The sequence below is a fragment of the Mobula hypostoma genome, chromosome 8 (assembly GCF_963921235.1).
Source record: "Mobula hypostoma chromosome 8, sMobHyp1.1, whole genome shotgun sequence".
Classification (NCBI taxonomy): Eukaryota; Metazoa; Chordata; class Chondrichthyes; order Myliobatiformes; family Myliobatidae; genus Mobula; species Mobula hypostoma.
In genome coordinates this window covers 74117485-74139627 of record NC_086104.1, presented here as the reverse complement: position 1 = coordinate 74139627, position 22143 = coordinate 74117485, and the positions used below count along the sequence as shown (strand labels likewise).

The window sequence follows — 22143 nt, the reverse complement described above, 5'->3', positions numbered from 1 at the left end:
TTCTCAGGCACTACATATAATGAGCAAGTGTGGCTCAACTGGAATTTGCGGTGATGGTGAATGGCAAATAGGCTAAAACCATCTCACAAGGAAGAGGACAAATAATCAGCCCTTAGCTCTGCTTCAATCATGGAAGAAAGCTAATAATGTGCACCTAGTTGTTTTGCAATGATCTGCTCTGTACCAATTCTAGTTTATTTCTAATGTTGTTTAATACAAATCAGGACCACTCAGTCATCTGCTTGTCATTTCTTTTGTGACCAATTGCATATAACAGGATTCCACTTTTGGAAAATAAGCATTAAGATAATTAAATGCTAACATGATTGATGGGTACTTCCTATTTATTTTAGGCAGTCACACTGGGAACTGATATTTCACATTCTTGCTTTCATATGTCTTCCACATGCTGATGGTTTCACTAAATTAGTAATTAAAAGAATCCCAGGTACTGAGTGCCATTTCTCTTCTCTTTTGACACCATTATTTGTTCATTGGTATGAGAAGCAGATGGTCAGACATTTCAGTCTTTCAAAGCTTCAGGGCTTTCCCATCACGTCAAGCATGTCTTAGTGTTCTGCAATTAGATTTAGGCTTTCAGACTCCACAGGGATTGACTGAAGACCTGAGTAATTTCAATAAAGGCTTTTAAAGGAAGTTTGTAAAGTTAGTGAAAGCCAAGTGAGAGAACAATGTCAGTGAGTAGAAGGGGTTTCTTTCTTGTTTTAATCTGGGGAATATTGATAATGAACTGTGTGTGTGTGTGTGTGTGTGTACACGCACATGAGTGACAGAGGGAGCTATTTCTAATGGTGCCAACCCCCTCCAGAAAAGTCACAGGCCATTGGCTTATCGATTGATTCTGGAAGAACATAGACCAGCGTCTTTTGACAATGAAATAGGCTAACTTTCTTGTGATTAATAGGCTGGTTCACAGAGCAGGACTCTGCAGGAATAAATAATGCTGAAAAATATTTTTAGAAAAATTACAGACATTCAAGTTAGCAAAGTATAACAGAGATAGGGATATGCTGTAGTAACTTATGAATAACCATCAAAACAACAATATTATGTACCAGGATTGAATTTATCCTGGATCTTCTGTCATTCTGGACCCGAAGGAAAAACATGATGTGTACCAATTTCTGGACTTGAGGTACTACCTGGAGCATTGGACAGCCATTGCACAGTTGCCACTGTATGGATTGTGGTCCCAGTTTGAATATTCAAGGAAAGGAATTATGTCTTTTGAACGATCCTTCTATCATATAGGGCAAAATTCCCATGTGGGCTCATTGTAGCATTTAAGTTCTAGGGCCTGGCCATCGGTCCTTGAAAACTGCTACCATCTGCAAATAAATATTTTGACGAAAATATATGAAAATTGACTGCCTGACCTCGCCATCTGGGTCTGGTTTATAATATGATCATGGCTGATCTACCTCAGGCCTCAGTTACTCTTCTGTGCCAGAGCTTCAGAATCCTTAATTGTAAAGCCACCGGAGTGTGAATCCTTGCCATTGCGAAGTAATATGGCACCATAATGTAATAAAAATACCTCAAGGTATGTCGGAGTGAGTATCAAATAAAATTTCATTTAAATCTGCATAAGATTTTATGACAGGAGAGATTTTAAGGAACATCTTGAAAGAGGAACTAAAGAAAGGAGGGTGATTCTAAAATATGGAGCCTAAAGCAGCTGAGTATGAGTCACTGTTCAAGCATGGTAATATGAATCTGAAAATTGACAAACGGTGCTCACAGCTGAAGCATCTTTATTGTGTCCTCGTGCAAATAATCAATAGGAGCAAACTAGGTTGTGTGACTCATCAAATCTGCTCCATGGTTCAGTAAGATCTGTGCTGACCTCCTTTCTTGCCCCACCCCAAATCTCTTGATCCCCAAATGTTCAAAACTCAATAACAAACTTTACGTATAGTCAACAACTGAGCATCCACAGCTCAGTTCAGAATTGCAAAAATCCCTAACCACCTAAATGTAACATTTCCTCCCCTCAACATTCCTTGATCCACTCCCTTATCATGAGACCAGCCAAGACAAAACAGCCTGCTTAATTAGCCCGATGTCGACACTCTAAATGTTCTTTCCGTCCGCCACCAGCACCAAATGGCTGTAACTATTTATAAAATATTCTTCTGGTTACTCTAACAGCACTTCCCATCCCATCAAGAAATACAAGGTGTCAGGCACAAAATACCCCATTTACAAATTTTCTTCCAAGCTGAACACCATCCTGACTTTGAATCATATTGCTGTTCCTACACCATTTCCAGTTTGAAGTCCTAGAACTGCTTCTCATACAACATCAAACATGTAGCTTCATCAGAAGAATTAGACTAATATAAGAGGGTGGTTCACCAACAGCCCTCAAGAGTGCTTAGGGATGGCCTTGCTGGTGATGACCAGGTTCTGAAAAATGAAGAAATGAAAAAAAAAATGCCTTAACAAAGATTTCAGCCTATAAGATAAATTTTGAAAGTGTGAAGCTAGATGATGAAAAATACATCTAGCTAGAAATCTTTAATTGGACAGGAGGCTCGGTCATCGCCCAGTTTAGATACTTAAATTCTGAGGCTGCAGACACTGGAATCTGGAGCAACAAGTAGATTGATGGAGGAACTTCAGCTTCTTGGTTTCATGGCTATCTGGAGAAGAAGCGTTGTATACTTTGATAGTAAATGAATCTTTGAACAATGAGTCTAACAGCATCTGTAGATGGAATAGAAATTTGATGTTCCTGTCAAGGCCTTCATGTGAATTGAAAGATACGCGGAGGTCGTCAGTATAAAAAGTTGAAAGGAATGGGTGGATCCAAGTGAGGATGGGTTATAGGCAGATAGAGAAGGGGAGGGTGCAAATTGTGACTGAAGCTAACAGGTGATGGGTGGCGGTGACAAAAAGCTACAGATGATAGAATCTGATTGAAGAGCATGGAATCAAATGAAGGACGTGGGGAACAGGATGTTGAATTTCTTCAAATATTTCCTCCTGACATTGCATTCAGTTGTTTCCAGCACCCACTCAGCAAAACTGAGCAAAGTAGAATTTCCACCTCTATATATTTTTGGAGGAAAATATGAGTGGCAGAGTTAGTAAATTTGCAGGTGACAGAGAAATTAGTGGTATAGTGGCTAGTTAAAAGGTTATCTAACTTTATAGTATAGTCTTGAACAAGTGGATCAGTGGACTGGGGAATGACAGATAAAATTCAACTTGGACAAGTGTAAAATGATACCTTTGGGGGAAAAAAATAACAGGGCAGACTATACACTGTGAATAGCAGAGCCTGAAAGGCATTGGAGAACAGAGAGACCTACAGATCTCTGAAAGTAGCAACCCAAGTAGACAAGGTGGTGAAGAAGGTATATGGAAATCTGTCTTTCATTAGACAGGTTTTCAGTACAGGAGTTGGATGTACAAATGTTGGTGAGGTAGTAGGTAAATAGAACAAGATGTCTATGGAAGTGATAGAGGCGAGTACAATTACATTTAAAAGTCAGTTAAAAATTGCACATATATGGATAGGAAGTTTGGAGAGGGATATGCTCAAAGGCAGGCAAATAAAACAAACTTAGTTAGGCAACTTGGTCAGCATGGCCAAGTTCGCTTGAGGTCTTATTTTCTGTGCCATGCAACTCTGTGACTGACTTCTCAGTGCTCAGAATTTTAATTTGCAGTAGCCAAAAACCACAGCTAGAGAGCACAATTCTGGTCTTATTGCCACTGCCACTAACTCAAAACAGATTTCACCAATCCATCTGCATTCCAGACAAATCACCAGTAACTTCATTTCCTTTGTGGTTTCTGCTTTAACTTATGAGGGGAAGATTCACAGCCTCCAGCTTTTCCAGGAGATTCGGATTTCAGGCAACCAACTGACAGTCACAAGTTTAAATATTTCTGTGATGATCCCGATCACATTGTATTTAACTTCCTGTATCTCCCACAGCATTTATTTTATTAATATACAGAATATTACTGCTATTTCTATATGAAGTCCTTACTTAGACAGGTGTTATTTTATTTCCAGGGATGTCAACTTAAGGAGAATTGACAAATTTATGCCCCTGTTGCTTTAAATTGAAATATGAGGGATTAAGGACCAGGATTCAGAGCAGAACATATGGCTGCTCTAGCATTCGGTTTAATCTCTCTCACTCTGCCATACTAGCCTATCGTTATAACCTCGGACTCACTTATCATCAAGATATACATAGGTTCAGCAAAATATCATTGCAATTACAACACAAAAACAGACAATTTTATTTGCCCCAACTGATTTTTACCAGTGGATCTGCTCCTCACAAACTTCCTCCGATTCTATTCCATCCACTCCTATCAAAGTATCCTCCTAAGGAAGCTTATAGCTACAATTCACCTGTCAGTACTGCTTGAAGATGCAAAGTACTTTTCTAGGCTGTTATTGATCATTGGATTTGTTTGGTGCACCTGGATGGAAATAGATTCTATTTTTCTCAATTAGTCTTGGCTGCTGCCAAATGAGTTAGGAAAGATTGCTTTGAAGTGTTGCCACTCTGGAAGCACTGAGATTTGCATAAAAATCATTAAATAGATAATGGAAGTTCAATTATGATTTCATTTGGGTCAGATTATTTAGAATGTGCTTGTAAGTTGCTCTGTATTTCTAATGACCATGTAATTTTATAAATATTTTATCATCTTTATGTGACTTCAATTGTCTCTTTTTCAAGGAGTTGATTTATTTTAAAACCACCATTCATAGTTCTTTTACAATTAAATGTGTTCATTGTGCTATTACTCACTGACTAACAGAGGCAGCACATCACCATTTGTTTCATCATGATGTATCTTAATTTTCAAGGTTTTTGTAAGGTCACCTCTCAAGCATCTTGGTTCAAATACAAGATGTAGAACATTGTGTCCTACCTTTTGACCACCATAAATCTGAATAATAGATTCAGTAACATTCCTGCCTCATCATTTCAAGTTTCCCTCATAACTGTAATGACCACACTTCAAAGCACTTCATTGATTCTAAAGCATCTTAGGCCATCATAAAAAGAATGAAAATTTTGGTACCTAAATGAAAGCCTTTCTGTCTGAACAGTTGCCATTCCTATTCTTCTCTCTCCAGAGATACTATTTTTTTCAAACAGACTCCCCTCCCCAGTGTATGCTTGCACTCTCTAATTCTTATCAATCCAATAAACTGGACTACCACCATGCCAAAATTTTAAAAAGCAGCATTTGCTGTAAGTCTAATAAGGAGTCATCAATCTGAAATATTAACTCTGTCTCCCTCTCCTTCTCCCACTCCCTCTCACTCTCCTCTCTGCTCACCCTGCTACTCCCCTCTCCCCTTTTCCCCTCATGCCCTCTCCCCTTTCCCCTCGTGCCCCTCTCCCCCTCCTTCCATGTCTCCATCCCCCTCTCCCTCCCTCTCTGTTGGTATTCCAGACCAGAGTATTCCATCATTTATCATTTTTACCTCTGTAGTGATATATCTGGTACAAATCCCTAGATTCAATTGGTTCTTCTCCTCCTCTCTATGATCAACTTAGTATCTCTCTTCCCAAAGATGCTGCATGACTGGCTGTGTTTCCTCAGCATATTGTCTGCAGCTCCAAGTTCCAGTGTCTGCAATCTCATGTTTCTCTCTTAAGATCTGGAATTTCTCGCTAAATCTTTTTACCTTATTCTTCATTTAAATTGCTCCCTAAAACCTGCTCTTGAACCAAGTTTTTGGTCCCTTGTTTCGGCATCTTACATGCCTCAATATCAAATATTGTTTGATTATTACTCCTTGAAAGCATCTCAGGATCTTCAGCTAGATATAATGTAAAGTGTTTTTTTTTAATCCAGTGAGTGCTTCATTTTATTAATTATTCCTTCCATTTAAGACTAAATAATTGCTGTACTTAACCAAAAGCTTGGTCAAAATACATTTTCAACCTTAATTTCCTTTCCAGTGTTTGTCATTCTATAATAATCTGCCAGTAACGTGATTGATGCCTTGCCGTTTCTCAGATCAGTCATAAGAGATTCCGCTGAAACACTTTAAATCCATAAACTCTAATGCCTTGATATTGTTTCTATTATTACAATTTTATTTTCTTTATTCCTTCATGTACACTTCTTACAGTTTTGTATCAAGGTTTATTTATTTTCTACTCATGATTCAGTTGCAACCCTGTTTCAATTTATTGCTAAATTTATGTCAAAGGTTTCCGTTTTAATCCATGACTCCAGTCACTTTTTTGTGTGCTTAAGCTCTTGACAATAGAATTTAATATATTTGCAAATGTTTGGTTACTGTCTTAATTGCCCTGGGACTAATAGCCCTATCAGTTTATAATCCAGTAGTGGCCGTTCTTGATGTAATCTCCTTTGTGGCCCAAAACTTCAGGCCTCCATCACCAAGGATCTTTCTGTCTTCAACCTTCTACACCGTAGCAATGAAATTTAAGGTAATAATGAGGAAAGGCACCTCATCTTTTGACCAGACAAATGACAGCCTCCTATGTCAACACTGAATTCAACTCTTCCAGATTCTGAAATAAAACAAAAAACTACAGATGCTGGAAATTTGAAATTAGAGGATGTTAGAAATACTTGGTGCGTCAGGGAGATCCATGGAAGCAGGCACAGAGTTAATACCTTGTGTTGATAAAAAGCCATCAACCTGAAACATTAACTCTGTCTGCATAGATATTATCTGATCAGCAGACCATTGCCAGTTACCATGGTTTCTGCTTCTGTTGATTGACGTGTCCTCCACCTCCTAACCATGGATAAGGTACCAGAAAACTGGAGGATAGCTGATGGTGTTTCCTTTTTCAAAAAGTGCATTGGGGTGAAGCCAGGTTACTACCCGCCAGTTGATGAATATGGGTCAGGCACTGAGCCTTATGTCAGTAGTGGGGAAATTATTGGAAAACATTCAAAGGGGCAGGATTTATATTCACACTGAGGGCCTGAGACTGATCAGGAGTTGTTATCATGGTTCCATTCAGGAGAAATTCTGTCTTGCACATTTATTTGAGGTTCTGAGGCGACATCTAAGAAAAATAGATGAAAACAAGCCAGTAGATGTGGTTTTCACGGAGTTTGATGAAGTTTCACGTGGTAAACTGGTCCAGAGGTTTAGGGCACATGGAGTCCATGTATAGTTGACAAATTGCCTTAGAGATAAGAAACAAAGTACAGTGGTCTAAGGCTGTCTTTCTGGCTGGAAGTCTGCAACTGGTGGTGTTTTGCATGGATAGGTGCTGGAATAACTGTTGTTTGTCAGGTATACAAATGACTTAGATAAGAATGTAGGTGGACTGATTAGTATGTTTGATGATAATGGCACCAAAATAATTGGTAGAATAATAGGTAGTGAAGAATTTTTAGAAGTTCACAGAGAAACATTGATTATTTGAAAAATTGGATGGGGCAATGGGAGATGGAATTTAATTCAAACATGTAGGAGATAATACATTTTTGACATCAAATACTAACAGGACATATACAGTACGTTAATAGTGTAATGCTGGAACTTTAAGGTGAGAGTTAATAGTTCACTGAAAATGATGACAGCGTATGTGGAGTAGTGAAGAAGCTACTCAGCGTGCTTGCCTTAATAGGCTGAGGTGTTGTCATGTTGCAACTATAGGAATCATTGGTCAGGTCACACTTCAAATCATGTGCACAGTTCTAGTTGGCATAATACAGAAGGGATGTGTAGCAATAGAGAGAGTTCAGAAGAGATTCATCAGGATGTTGCTTTGAATAGGGGGCTTTTCTTATGAAGAGGGGTTGGATATGCTGGGTTATTTCCATTGGAATGTAGGACATTGAGGAGTGATACTAAAAAGATGTATTAAATTATGAGACGATAGAACGTAAGACATCGGAATGGAATTAGGGTATTTGGTCCATCAAGTCTGCTTCTCCATACATCATGGCTGAGTTATTATCCTCTTAACTCCATTCTCTTTCCTTTTCCCTGTGACTTTTGATGCTGTTACTAATCAAGAACCTATCAACCTCCGCTTTAGATATACCCAATGACTTGACTTCCACAGCCATCTTTCACAGTGAATTCCACTGACTTGCCACCCTCTGGCTAAAGAAATTCCTCCTAAAGGGACATCCCTGTATGCTGTGGCTGTGGCCCTGCTATGGGAAACATCATCTCCACGTCCACTCTATTTAGGCCTTTCAATATTCGATAAGTTTCACTGAGATTCCCCCCTCATTTTTCAAAACTCCGGAGCTATCAAATGCTCCTCATACATTAACCATTTCATTCCTGGGATAATTCTAGTGAATCTCCTCTGGATACTCTTCAATGCCAGTACTTCCTTTCTTAGAGAAGCAGCCCAAAACTGCTGACAATACTCCAAGTGCGATCTGACCAATGCTTTTATATACTAGTCCTCTTCAAATTAATGATAATGTTGCATTTGTCTTCCTTACCACCAACTCAACCTGCAAATGAATCTTTAGGGAATCCATTTATGAGGGGCATAACTAGGGTAGTCAGAGTCTTTTGCCCAAAATAGGGGAGTCTACAACCAGAGGGCATGGGTTAGGTGAGAGGGGAGAAGCTTAAGAGAGACAGGAGGGACAACTTTTCACACAGATGTAGAGATTATATAGAAGGAGCTGCCGGAGAACGTGGTGTAGGCAGGCACATTACAATGTTCAAAAGGCATTTGGGCAGTTACTTGGGTAGGAAAAGTGCAGACTTAACATGGCAAACGCGATTAACATAGATAAGCATCAGGGATTGCATGGACAGGTCTGGCCAAAGACTCTGCGACTCTCTGACTGTAATTTCGTAATTGTAGTTAATGGAGAAAACTGAGATCAACGATATGTTTTACTGATTAAGTATCCATATTCCCTTGAAGTGCAGAAAGCTAAGGAAGAAAAATGATGAAATGTACAAGTTGGCTCTCTCACAGCAAGTAATAAGTCTTGTCCAAGTACAGTTTTGAGGAGGAAAGGGAGATGGAGAAAGCACAAAGGCCCATTTTTCTCTGATAACCTATATTTTGCATTACTATATGTTAAAAAGATACCTTTTTCTTGATGATGCTGTAGAATTCTGGAATGCAGCATCATCTTATCGGATATCTACCTCAGCAGTTATCTGTTAAAGCTCAAGAGGTATAAGTTTTCCTTCTTTTGTTTTATAAGGCACTAGGTATCATATAGTAGAGATTTTGAGATAAGCTTTGCTTCAGAAGTCTACAGACCTTTGCCCTTACGGGACTTTTGACATATCCTTGAAATTTTGGGTCACTGTTTAATCCTCATTCAGAATTCGTATTGATTAGCATTGTGTTCTTATAACCAATCCTCAATTATGTATTCTACTCATTCATTATCTGCTTTCCTCTCATAAATTATTCATGATGTACTTTGATAAAGCACTCCCAACCAACTATTAAGAGGCTAATTATGAATTCTTTGTCCTCTGTTTTAATGATGTGAACCAATTTAAAATAAACAGCAAATGCTATTCATCTGAAAGAAGATTAATATTATGCAGTTGCAGGAGCCATTCTTTCAATAATTTCCAGTTTCTTGTTTTTGAAGATGAGAAACAGCTTAAAGAGAGATTCAAAATGCTCTTATAATCATTAATACCTGCAGTGATTCAGCTTTGTAATAATTATATTTGCATCTTCAGTAAAACATAAAATATCATATGGAAAACATCTTTTCATATACTCAAAACTATCAAAGTTAAAATGTTGGAAGTTTACAGTTGAACTGAAAGTATCAGTTTTAAGTCTCAAGATATAATATAACATGCATTGCTTCTAAATTTGTCAACCAATAGAGAAGTAGAGGATGGGAGACTAAGATAATCTAAGAATCAAAGGGAAAAGATTTAGAAAGATAGTTATAGTAGTGAAATTGTTTTACCATGCACAGTTGATTAACGTTTATATTGTATCCTGTCATATGCCATCATATTGATTTAATGAAGTCGTATCACCTTGAACTCTGCATGAGAATCCTGCTAGTTCCTATAAAAGTCTCACCAATTTGTCCTCACGGAGTATAGGGTAACACATCATGGAAGCTGGTCCATGCCGACCAAAGCATCCTCCCAGCCCGTAACCCTCTGAGCCCCTCCCCACCATCTATCTATCCAATTGCCTCTTAAATGGTGCACCTTGGCCAATTACTCTGGCAGTGCATTCCAAGTCTTTTTTAAATCTCTCCCCACTTATTTTGTACCTGTGCCCTTCAGCTTTGAACTCCCCAAAACCTGGAGAAAAGACTATGATCCGTACCCATCAGGATTTTATATGTTCTGTGAGGTCGCCTCTCATTCTTCTGTATTCCAGGGAATAAAGATCCAGCGTGACCTACCTCTCCCTATAATTCAAGCCCTCTACTCCAGGAAGCATCTTTTTGTAAATTTCTTCTGCACCCACTGGAGCTTGACAATGTCTTTCCTAGAACAGGATAACCAAAACCGTACACAATACTCCAAGTGCGGCCTCACCTGTTATTGAGATAACTAAAGAATAGCTTTATCTAAAGATAAAGATTAGCTTTATTTGTCAATCAAAACATAAAGTGAAATATGCCATTTGCGATAAGACTAACAAAGTCTGAGGATATGTTGGGGGCAGCCTCCAAATGTCGCCATGCTTCATCCATCAACTAACCTGTACGCCTTTGGAATGTAGAAGAAAAATGGAGCACTGAAGGGAACCTATCCGGTCATGGGAAGAATGTAGAAACTCTTTACAATCAACAACTGGTATTGAACCCCTCTTGCTGTGGCTGTAGATCTTTGCACCAACCACTATGCTACTGGGCCTCCCCTGCAACATAATGTGTCTATTCTTAAATCTATGCCCTTACTAATGAGGCCAGCATGCTTAATGCTTTCGTCACCATTTTGTTTACTTGTGGAGCCACTGTCCACTTATACTCCCAGGTCCCTCTATTTCACAACATTCATCAGCGTCCTGTTATTCACTGTAGAAATCCTACACTGGTTTGACTGTCTAAAATACATTACTTCACACTTACCTAAGTTCAAAGACATATGCCATTCCTCAGCTCATCTCCTGACGATCTCAAGATCTCTTTGCAATGCACTGTGACCTGCTTTGCTATCAACAAGACCACCCTGCCCCCCTATTTAATATCATATAAGCTTGCTCATTGTGCCATGTATATTCATATCAGTTTACATAAATAAGAATAACAGAGGTCCCAATACTGACCCCTTGGGCAATGTACAAGTCACAGGCCTCAGGTCAGAGAATCAAATTTCTGTCGTCACCCTTTGCTTCCTATCATCAAGTCAATTCTGAATTTCCCTTGCTAGTTCCCCCTGAATCCCGTGCGACCTAACCTCCTAGATCAGCCTGCCATGCGGAACCTTGTTAAAGGCCTTATCAAAGTCATTTGATATGCTTGGACCTTTATTAAATGTGTGAAAATGTATTTTTATTAAAAAGTACAGCTTATGCATTGTCTGAAGGAGCAGTTGTACAGAGGCCAGGGAGTGGATTTAAGTAGTTTTGAATTAGCCTCCACGTCCTCCAGCAAAAAAATATCAGGCAGGGAGTAAAAGCTGATGCTCTTTTTGTTCTTGTAACAGTGGTGTTGTGAAGGAACTTCCACAACCAGCTCATGTTCATCAGACACAAAAAAAAAACTTCAGACTAATTGAGTGAATTCATTGTCATCAATTTTTCATAGAATGAAACAATTTCTCACAAGTATTAACAGTGAGGCCGAAACAATCAAGCAATAATAATGTTCAATTCTGCCCTGTTTGCCAGAAAAATTGCTTTTTTTTTGCATTTGGTACACAGAAAGTGAATGATAACAAAGAAATTTCTTCATCTCAGGATATGCATTTATCAACTGAGTTACCGAAGCCTCTGGTGAATTTAAGCTCCTATTAATTGTCCTAAGGTCTTTCTAGCAAGTCATTGACAAAAAGAGATTTTTTAAAAACTTCTGAACAAGTGTTTTGTGTTTGATGTAAATTGGCCACAATTGATTCTTCCTTCAGTTCAATTGAAGCAAGAGATCAGAAAGATAATTTTTTGTTGTTTCACTTCATCACCCAATTGTAAAGTATTCCTGCATCTTTTATTGTTCCCAGTTGCAAGCTTAATTATCAAGTTGGAAGAATCATGAGATCTGTTTAAAGCTTCAGATGTCTTGAACATTTCCAAAAGAGTTCTCAACTTTTTGAACCCTGTTCTCTTTCTCAATACAAATTGATACTGGTCAAGATGGTGCAGAGCTGTGGTCTCCATCAAGGTCATAGCTCAGTTTTAGTTGATTTTTAGGATTGTAAGGATGATTTATGGGACCGAGAGGGGAGTTGGAGATCAGGTTATTGTTTAGGAGTAGGGAGAGTTGGAGGTGAGGCTGGAGTCTAGGCCTACCTTCTGCGCTCTGCATTTGAATGCCAAAGATGTGGACATGAGACAAAATGCACCCCAGTTCAGATGTCAGGTCAGCAGACCAGCAAGGATGAAGACTGGTGCTCCCCCCCCCCCACCCCCCGGGTAAGTGAGTCAATGGTGGGTTCTGGGATTGGAGTTCCATGAGGACAGGCAGCATAAGGGCCTGTGACACCCTAGCTATGCGAGCTGGTAAGAGTAGAGTTCGAGGCCTAGTTTTCAGAGTTCCAGTCATCAGATAGGCCAGGAGTTCATGATCTTCATCCATCATCATCATCATCATCATCAGAGAGTCCTGCGGTCAATAGCAAAGATGCATGTTGTTCTGCAAACATGCCTTGTTGATGCCAGAATGTGTGCCACCAAGTTCTGCCCCCAGCACATCCTTGGGTTGTTTTGTTTGTTAATGCAAACAATGCATTGCACTGTATGTTTCAATATACATGTGATAAATAAATGAATCTGAATCTTCACCCTTCTGCCAATGTCCATGTCAGAACAACCTCAACCAATCTCTGGGGCTAACCACCCTCCCCCAATATTACCTCTTGATTCTGCCACATTGATCACTGACAGTCAATCACTACTACAAGACTCTAATCCCAGAAATCACCCTCCTTACAGAGCTTGTTGAACTGCAACCCATTACCCCTCACAGTAGAGAATTGGTTGCTTATGAACTGCACGAAGCAAAGGTAGCAGTGACTCTTCTGAAGCAACAATGTAATATTATATTGTTAATACTGAACAATGTACAACACTGGATAGTAGATTATTGAATTAAAACTCTCCATTAACATGCCTTTGTTGATGCCTTTCAAAGATTACAAGGATGTAAAGTGAGGGGTGATGTTCTTCAAGCTTCAGCTGACCTTCAGTGGAACAGTGTGGAAAGAGAAATACACCCAGGAGAGAAGTTAGAATGGCAAGCAGTTGGAAACTGATGACCATGCTTGTGCCCTGAACAAAGGTGTTTAATGAAGAATGACAAGAGTGTTACAGGGAGAATGGTTCCTTTGGAATGCTAGAAAGGACGCAGTAATGCAGACTTATTTTACTTGCAAGTTGCACAGAACACAACTTGATGCACATGCTGGAAGTTTAAAAAGTCTAATATAACCAAATATTATCAATGTTTTGCAGGAGAAGATAAGGAAAATAATGACAGCATACCCTTTATTGATGAATGTGAAGAAGGTATGGAGGTTCTTGTTTCAGAATAATTTTGTTTGAAGAAATATTAAAATAAGCTTTTGATAAATAAAATAATAGAATAAAAACCAAAATATATTGTCCAAGAATCGGATTTGTCAGCTCTCAAGATATTTAAATAGAAGTTTTTGATCAAAATGAATTTGAAGTCATAATGTTGTTTATAATTGTCTTGTTCTTCAGCTGCTTCATAGAGTAGAATATGTTAAAGACAGCAGAGAAAGGATATTTGAATTATTATCTGCTGAAAACTTTTCTATTGTTGCTTAGCTTTTTTTATAAATCTTGTTAGGTCTTCAGATTTACTCTGATTGGGTAGATGTCCACAATTGATTCACAATGGCTCCATTCAGGGTTATTCTATCTGCTTGACCTTGAACTTGTAGTATTCTTCCCTGATTGCAGAAGCTCTGGATCACATTAAGACTAATGAGGCATTTTTTTTATGTCACAGTGGCAGCTGAGTTCTGCTCATTTATACAATGCAAGCATTAATTCCGAAACCTTAGCTTATATAGACCAGGCAGAATCTGCCAAATGATCCATTTGTTCACCAGACTATTAAACAGCTAAAGAAACATTTATTGCACACCATGAATTAAGACAATGAAACAGATGACATAAATGTTCTTCGAAGAGAAATTTCCCATCTTGGCAGCAGCTATATTTATACTTATTTCTTCTTTTAAACAGAAAGTGGACAATGAAGACTATGTGTGGCTAATGCAAGATCCAGTGTTGTCTTTGAAGGCGGGTTGTAGCCCTTCAGCCCTCCAGAAGGCATATGGTACAATTTTGTGCTCGAGTTTAGGTGCCACCTTATTCAGTTTTGTGTATAAAAAATCTGAGTTGCATTATGTTTTGTAATTGTGTTATTGAAGGGAATCTTTCGATCTGATGATGTGCTTCTAAATAATATTTTGACTGCCAGAGCTGTTGTTTTATTGGTCAATAGAGCTTTGATCTGAACAAGTTGTGTTCACCTCCATTACATCGGGAGTATTACGTTTTTGATACTGCTTATTCATAAAGAACTGACACTAAAGCAGCCCAAAAGTACAATGCTGATGTCCCATGGAACATGCAATGACTTAGCCCGAGTTCTCTTTGTAATCTTCCTCTGATCTCAGAACTGACCTAATGATCCCATTCTCTTTGAATTAAAATTTAAAATAGAAATAAATAACTTTTCTATAATAAATAAAAGAAAAATCAAGATATTTCTTTTTTTGTTTTCTTTGCCAATTCCTTAACACTGCACTATGTTTGGTTCTCAGCCTGAAACATATAGAAAAAGTTTTGCATTGGTTAGAATGCATTTTTTTCATCCAAGAGGAACCTATTTTACTCCAGAACTGACATACAGAAATCGATCTAGAGCAATGATATTGTCTCTTTGCTTTTTCATAAATCTGCTAACTTTTTCAAACTTGTTCACTTTCTGCTTGCACGTACAGATTGCCATACATTTCCATTTTACCTAGTTTCCTCTCATCTCCTCCCATCTGCTGATGACACCGCAGGTATTTAGTAAGTTCATTTGTCTTCTGTAAGCCTTGGAAATCCCAACGTAAGTGTTTCCTCATTTCTATTCCTTCCTCACTCAAAGCACTCTGCAAATCTACCCTCTTAAACTGAAAATTAGGTTATCTGTCCTACTTGCAAATTATTCCTGTGTAGTATCAAATGAGTACTAGATTAAAGGTGCCTCATAACAGTAGAAGTGTCAATAAATTTAACTCTGGTGTGAAAAATACATTATTCAGCCTCTGAAAAGGAAAATCAGCATCCCTTATCTACTTGTCTGATATTGGCAAACTTGCTGAAGATTTGTAGCATTTTTTTGTATTTTTGTCAAAAAAAAGAATCGACTGGTGACTTTTCTTTCACCCAGGAAGATATCGCTGAGAAATAACATACTTCTGTTAAACTAAAAATAACTGTTAGACTTCATGCATAGTCAGTAGTTGCTATTAACTGGGATTATTAACCACAATATTTACTTGTTTGAAAGAGACATTGGCTCATGGAGGAAAACTGGGAATAACCAATTTCGAAAAGAAAAAGAAACAATTCTCTGGTGGAAAAGAAAACAGTGTCCAACTTTATTTTAACTATTGCCAAGATTTGAAGTGAAGGGTAGTATCCCTTTCTTGAGCAGACTGCTTGCCCCAGTAGGAGAAAGGAAAGTTGCTACAGCAACTTCTATTAATACTGCAATGTAGCAAGATACAAAAAAATACATCAGTGAACCAAAAGAACATTTGATGACAAATGTTTGAATTGGGTTTTAATCAAAATTATTTAATAGTTCTTAAATAAAGAGTTGTTGAGAGGGTGACAGGTTAAGCAATGTAATTCCAGAGGGCTCTGACATCTGAATGTACAAGCTCCAGCAGTGTAGCAATGAAATTTAAGCATGATCACAAGGCAAGCTTCAGAGAATCAGTTATATGCATGATTGTTAGTCTGCAAAGATTAAAGATTGTGAAAGGAATGATAAAACAGGTTATTTTGATCAAATCTGAGTTTGTAAAATAGGATATTTACTTCATTTAGGACAGTGTAGATCAGCAACATGTGGATAATGGTAATGGGACTTGATGGAGTTAGGGCACAGGCACCCAAAATTTGACTTGAGTTCTGGCTTATGGAAAGTAGTGCAAAAGAGGAAGGTCAGAAATGTGGGTGAGTAAGGCAAAGCTGTGGATGCTGGAAATCTGAAATAAAACAGAAAATGCAGGATGCATTCAGGAGTTCAGGGGAAAATAGAGTTAATGCTTCAGGTTGGCAACCCTTCAGAACTGGGATCATCAATTCTGATGAAGGACCTTTGATATCTGTTGATGCATCGTCTCACTCCAAAAATGCCGTCTTACTTAGTGTATTAGAGTACTTAGTCTACAGGTAAAAAATGTCCCAACAGTGACAAATCAAGTTATGGAAGTGAAGCTTGCAGCCAAAGTGATAATCTGTAAAGCATAAATGGCAGACTATTACATTATCTGTGAGCAATTAGGCCTCATTCTTTCTCTTATACCAGATGTCAGTTCAGTTCATATTGTAGGTTTTTTTTCCTCTCTGATTCAACACTAACTCATAATTTTAGAGTTAATTTTGTCACTTCTTTGTGCAGCTTAATTGCAAAAGTTACCCCTTTCTAGTGCAGACCATGCTCCCTAGTTCCACACTTCTGAACAAAGTGAAATGATTTGTGTATCCAACTGGTCAAGCCATTGGAATGCTAAAAATGAAATCACTGCGGCCGCTACCTATTCACTCTGCATCAATTTCACCTCTCAGCCATCTCTTTTCCAGAAAGCACATATCCTGCTAGGATAAATACTCTTTTATAATCCATTCCCGCATTCCCTCTCTCTTTCTGGTTATTCTCTTCCCTATCCTGGGAGCAGAAAAAAAAGAGATTTAGATTAAAGATAGTATCTTACGGAATCTCTGGATGTCACAACATAATCTCCTGCAAACTAAATAAATCCTTAAAATTAATCACTATTTTGAGCACCCACTTTGTGAGACAAATGCTTTTGTTTATTCACTGAGGGATATTGCGGAACATTTTTGAGCATCCACCTGAGACGTAAAATAAGCTTATTCATAAAACGCCATGTCTGACAACACAGTATTTCCTTAGTGCTCAAGTGAGATCTTGGTCCAAGCCTTTGGAGTGGGTCTTGAATAAAATACATTATTCTAATTGTTGTGGTCAACCTCAGGATAACCTCCACCATTTTGGTTAATGAACTTTGATTGATCCCCTTTTAAGAACTACTCTTCTTACAATTATTTTTCCCAAAATTGACAAGGAAGAGACCATTTGGCCCATTGTGTCTGGCCCATTTCTTTGGTAATTTTTTTTAAAATTTCTGACAGAGCTTTAGCTGGTGCCAAAGTGAATGTAAAATGAACAATCTGGGTAGAACTCGCACAACTGTTACCAAGCTGACTCTTTGTGATGTAGACTTTAGATGCCTTGTTTAATTGTGCTGATGTGCAGTGTGATATTAGAATGATAGATTATGTCAGCTGTGTAAAATGTATGGAAGCAAATTCACAGATCATTTTACATCACTCATTATGAAACCCCTGGGGCTTATTTTCTCACACCTATTTTACCTTTGACACCCATCAGAGTTTGCCAAGACAGTCATCATTCTTGTCTAATCAGGAGCCTAGTTTCCAAATCTACTGTTCAAAGCCCTTAATTCTGTCTAATTTGCAATGGAAATGTTCAGAACACACTCTTTATTAGCTTTATGCATCCTTTAAAACATCTGGCAGTGCATGCTTGCTTTAGACAATGTTTAGATAGGTGTCTTACTTTTCTGAGACTTCCAAAAAGAATGGTTTCTTTTTCCTTCAATGTTTTAAAATTTTGCTTTACCTGATGGTTATGTAATAGTAACTGGCAGTTGTTGTTTAAAAACTGGAACCAAATAGATAAAATTGGAGATTATCTTGCTGACTTACTGCCGTATTGTTAACTCATTAAATAGCCAGCGTTACCTATTAAACATGTTTTTTTTCTGTTATTCTCTCTGTGCCATGAATTTGGGATGTAATCAGTAGAAAACGATGCCTTCACTTTATGTCTATTAAATAAAATGAACAGTAATAGCATTTTGAAAGACACAACTTTTCAATTATTCTAACAGATCCTTGTGATTGATGACTGTTGTGATTTAGATCAACTTATTTAGCCTGATAATAAACAGCGTGGTTATGAGGTAACATCTCAGTTTTATCTTTGAATTCATCTGTGACAATTTGGACTTGTACCTAAATCAGGCGTTTTTTACAATATGGGTAGAACAGTGTTGTAAAGTCTCAGCATTTTGCTCTGATGTCAAACAGAAAACAAGGATTCAGGTGAGATCATTTCAGAATCGGCGCAGGCAAGTGGATACTTCAGTTGGACTATGTTAGCTGGCAGATCTGAAAGCATGTATGTATCTACCTCAACATTATTCCCAGAGTTACTTTAATTTCTGTATTGGTTATTTTTCTTTTTGCAGTTGAATGAGGTGCATCAAATAGAACCCTTTCAGAGTTAAGCCAAAAGGCAGGGCTTAGATCTCTTCCAAGTTGTATATGCTACAAGACATGAAACTAAATTCTTTATATTGTTTTTCATGCATCCCTCTCCAAGTCTCATTAACAGCAAATTCATGGCCTGTTACTATGCTACAAAATGCACAACAGAATGTGATCCTTACAATGTTTATTTCTGTGGAAGATTTACTCAGGTGAAAATTAGACCCCTAACAAGAAATATTAAATTGGATACTGCATCTGAAATTCCCAAGACTGCATATTTTATAATCTCAAAACAAATGGTAAACAACTTGTTCATTCATCCTAATCATTCAGCAGCACCAAGTTAGATAATGACAACAGCCATTATTCAATTTCAATGAAGCATCTTTGAATAATAAGACTGAGGTATTTGGATTTAAATCATAGTGAACTCTGAATGAATGTGAATTATTACCCTCTTGTTTCTTTCATTTCTGATTTTAACAGTAGCGTACACATTTTGTCTGCATTGGTACAAGAGCTGAAATTTGTCAGAGATTTAGATGCTGACAGGTTCAGCTCTTACCCACACTATTGAGGATAAAAGAGCAAACTACTTGCTTTCTCATACCTCAGTGCTTGTGCATCGCAGTGATTGTTTTTCACTGCCTGCAAACTATGTTTGTAATTTCTGCAGGTCAGTGAGTTAGAAAGGAATTTGTAAAAGTTTCAAGGTATTATTGTAAAGTGATGGAGCTGGTAAAAACTATTTTGTACCTATTCTATTAGCTTCAGAGTCTAAGACTATACAAAAGCGTTAAGGCCAGACACTTCAGGAATGAAGTTTACACTTGTTAATTTTAAAACTGTGAAGGACAGATTTTAGCTAAGCAAAGGTTGACAGGTATATGGGGAAAGTACTTTAGGAATTAGATCACAAATAAATGACAATCCCAATGAATGATGAACCTGCTTTGAGGACCTAGACGCCCTCCATGTTTCAGTATTTCAGTGAAAGCCTTAAGCAACTGACAATTTTTAGTGAGCGAAGATGGATTTAACAGTGAACTGAAGCACGCTTTAGACTTCTCAATTGATTTGTTAGATGAAAGGGTCTTGAATAAGCTATTCAGAACTATGTCTGGGTGCATGTTTGTCTGATCCGGTTTGTAAATTGTGCAAAGCTGTGCTCTCTTTCATTTCAGCACTCCATTAATAAGATGCAGCATCTCCCGATTCACTGTTTTGTGCAGAACAGGAATTTCAATTGAACTCTAAGCTTCTTAACGTAATTGGGTTCCGGCAAAGGAAGATTGCTAAAGGAAAATTGCCTAGTTTTGTCAGCAGTACTAAGTTGGATAATGACAACAACCATTATTCGTTTTAGTATTTTGCCCAATGAGTGGTAAGCAGAAATAATCTCAGTGTTGCTTTTATGAATGTAACTGTGTTTACTTAAGCATGACCTGAAGTTAAGTATTACATGAACATTGGCGTGTGAAAGAAAAATTTGAGCCATTGTTTCCACGAGATGGTTTGGTGTGATGATTTATTGTCTTGTTTATTTCTGAGCTAAACTTATTAGGACTGTTTTACTGGTCTTCAGTCAATTCTGACTTTCTGTCAGAATGTACATTAAGCTTAACAGTATGTCTTGAGTAGTGTTGACTTGAATCTTTAAAAATTCAAAGAAAATTATTTGTGTGTGTGTGTATATATATATATATATATATATAATTTATTTATATCAAGTGTGTGTGTGTATACAGTATGTGTGTGTGAATATATAGATCTGTATGTATGTATATGTGTGTGTGTGTAGCCCTGAAATCCATTTTTTGTAAGCATTCACAGTAAATACAAGAAATAACAATAGAATCAATGAAAGACCGCACCCAACAGAATGGACAAACAACCAACCTGCAAAAGACAACCGTGCAAATACAAAAAGAAAGGAAAAATGAAAGAAATAATAAATGAATGAGCAATAAATTAGAATGAAGAGTCCTTGAAAGTCAATATTTAGCACCATTTGTAATGAAACTGTAAATTATTTATATAAAGAATGTGTTTGAGTTTTTATTGTATTTAGTGCATTGAGAATATTATTCCTTATTTGCCCAGAGACATCAAATTGAAGGTAATAAAATAGCTCTTGTAAAGGAAGTCATTGCAACCAAACCCCTCAATGAATGGATGACTATTGTTCAAACTTCCAGTTTACAATCAGAGGGTATTATGAGATCCTCTGCCTCATAGCTGTAGAATGTAGGATTGATGGAGACCAGCCCAAGAGAAGGGAATAACAACACTTAGACATTGTGCCCACCTAAATTATCTGTTGAGAGAATAGAATTTACAGTTAAATTAATCCTTCTTTAAAGCTCAGATCCTATTAAAAATGACAAAATGCATTCAGGAGAAGAAAGAACACAGGATGCATTCTTTTCCAATGTATGAAATGTTAAGTCAATGGACAAATTGTTTATCAACACAAAAGAAACATGAGAGTCCAGAGTCATAAAATGGCAGAAAACCTTTTAAGACCAAAGAAGTGTTGTCGGAAACAATATCGACATTCTCTCCATTTTGTGTTCCCTACCCATAACAATACAATAATTTTCAGTTTTATTTCAGTAACGTGGGTTGAAGGGTCGGCATTGATTAATATTAAAATGAATATCCTTGTCATTCTTCAAAATAGATCCTGGAATTATTCCTTACATTTGAGATGAAAGACATTGGCTTGGTATAAAAGATCCTGGCAGAAGAGGCCCCCATTTATAGAGAACTCCCTCAAAGTAGCTCTGGAGAATCAGCTTCTATATTGGCATATATGGTGAAGTCATAGCCCTCAGGCCAAGAGATAGCAGTGTTGTATGCTGAGCCAAGGCTGATCCTTTTATCTTTATTCCTTTTCTGCCACCAGCCCTGAATCACAGTCCTCATTCTACTCTTCACTGCACGCTTTTGCAGACTGACTGGAGAATGAGATATGGTTCTTCGATCACGTTAAGTAACTGTTCTTAATGCCTTCAGCTAAATTGTCAGAACAATGCTGCTTCAAGATGATAGTCCTAGATTAGATTCCAGAAGATTAAGAGGAGATTTACCAGACTTGCTCAAAATTTAACTGTTTTGATAACAGTAAATAAGGAGAAACTCTTTCTCCTCATAGGACGTTCAATGATCAGAGGTCTGTGATTTAATGAAACTAGCATAAGAACCAGAGGGAGGGTTAGGAGAAACTATTTTTTATGCAGCCACTTGTTATAATCTGGAATGAACTGGAACTGCATAGTGAAATGCAAACAATAAGAATGTTAAAAAGGGAGAGGGTATAAAAAATCTTGGAACAAATTGCAGGACTTTAGGAATAATTGAATAGCTCTTCCAATGTGTCTGCACAGCCCAAAAAGATGATTGGCCTCCTCCTACGTTGAATGGT

General features: G+C 37.7%; 1 protein-coding gene across 2 annotated transcripts in view; it reads left to right on the top strand.

Annotated features, from left to right (window-relative positions):
• macrod2 (mono-ADP ribosylhydrolase 2) overlaps positions 1–18400 on the top strand; it is a 1240168-nt gene extending 1221768 nt beyond the window's left edge. For both annotated transcript variants that reach the window (XM_063056135.1, XM_063056134.1), the window contains 2 exons: positions 13593–13646; positions 14355–18400. In XM_063056135.1, the coding sequence (XP_062912205.1) occupies positions 13593–13646; positions 14355–14368 (68 nt within the window). In that variant the 3' untranslated portion in view covers positions 14369–18400. The remainder of the gene's footprint in view (positions 1–13592; positions 13647–14354) is intronic.
• Positions 18401–22143: the final 3743 nt, after the last annotated feature.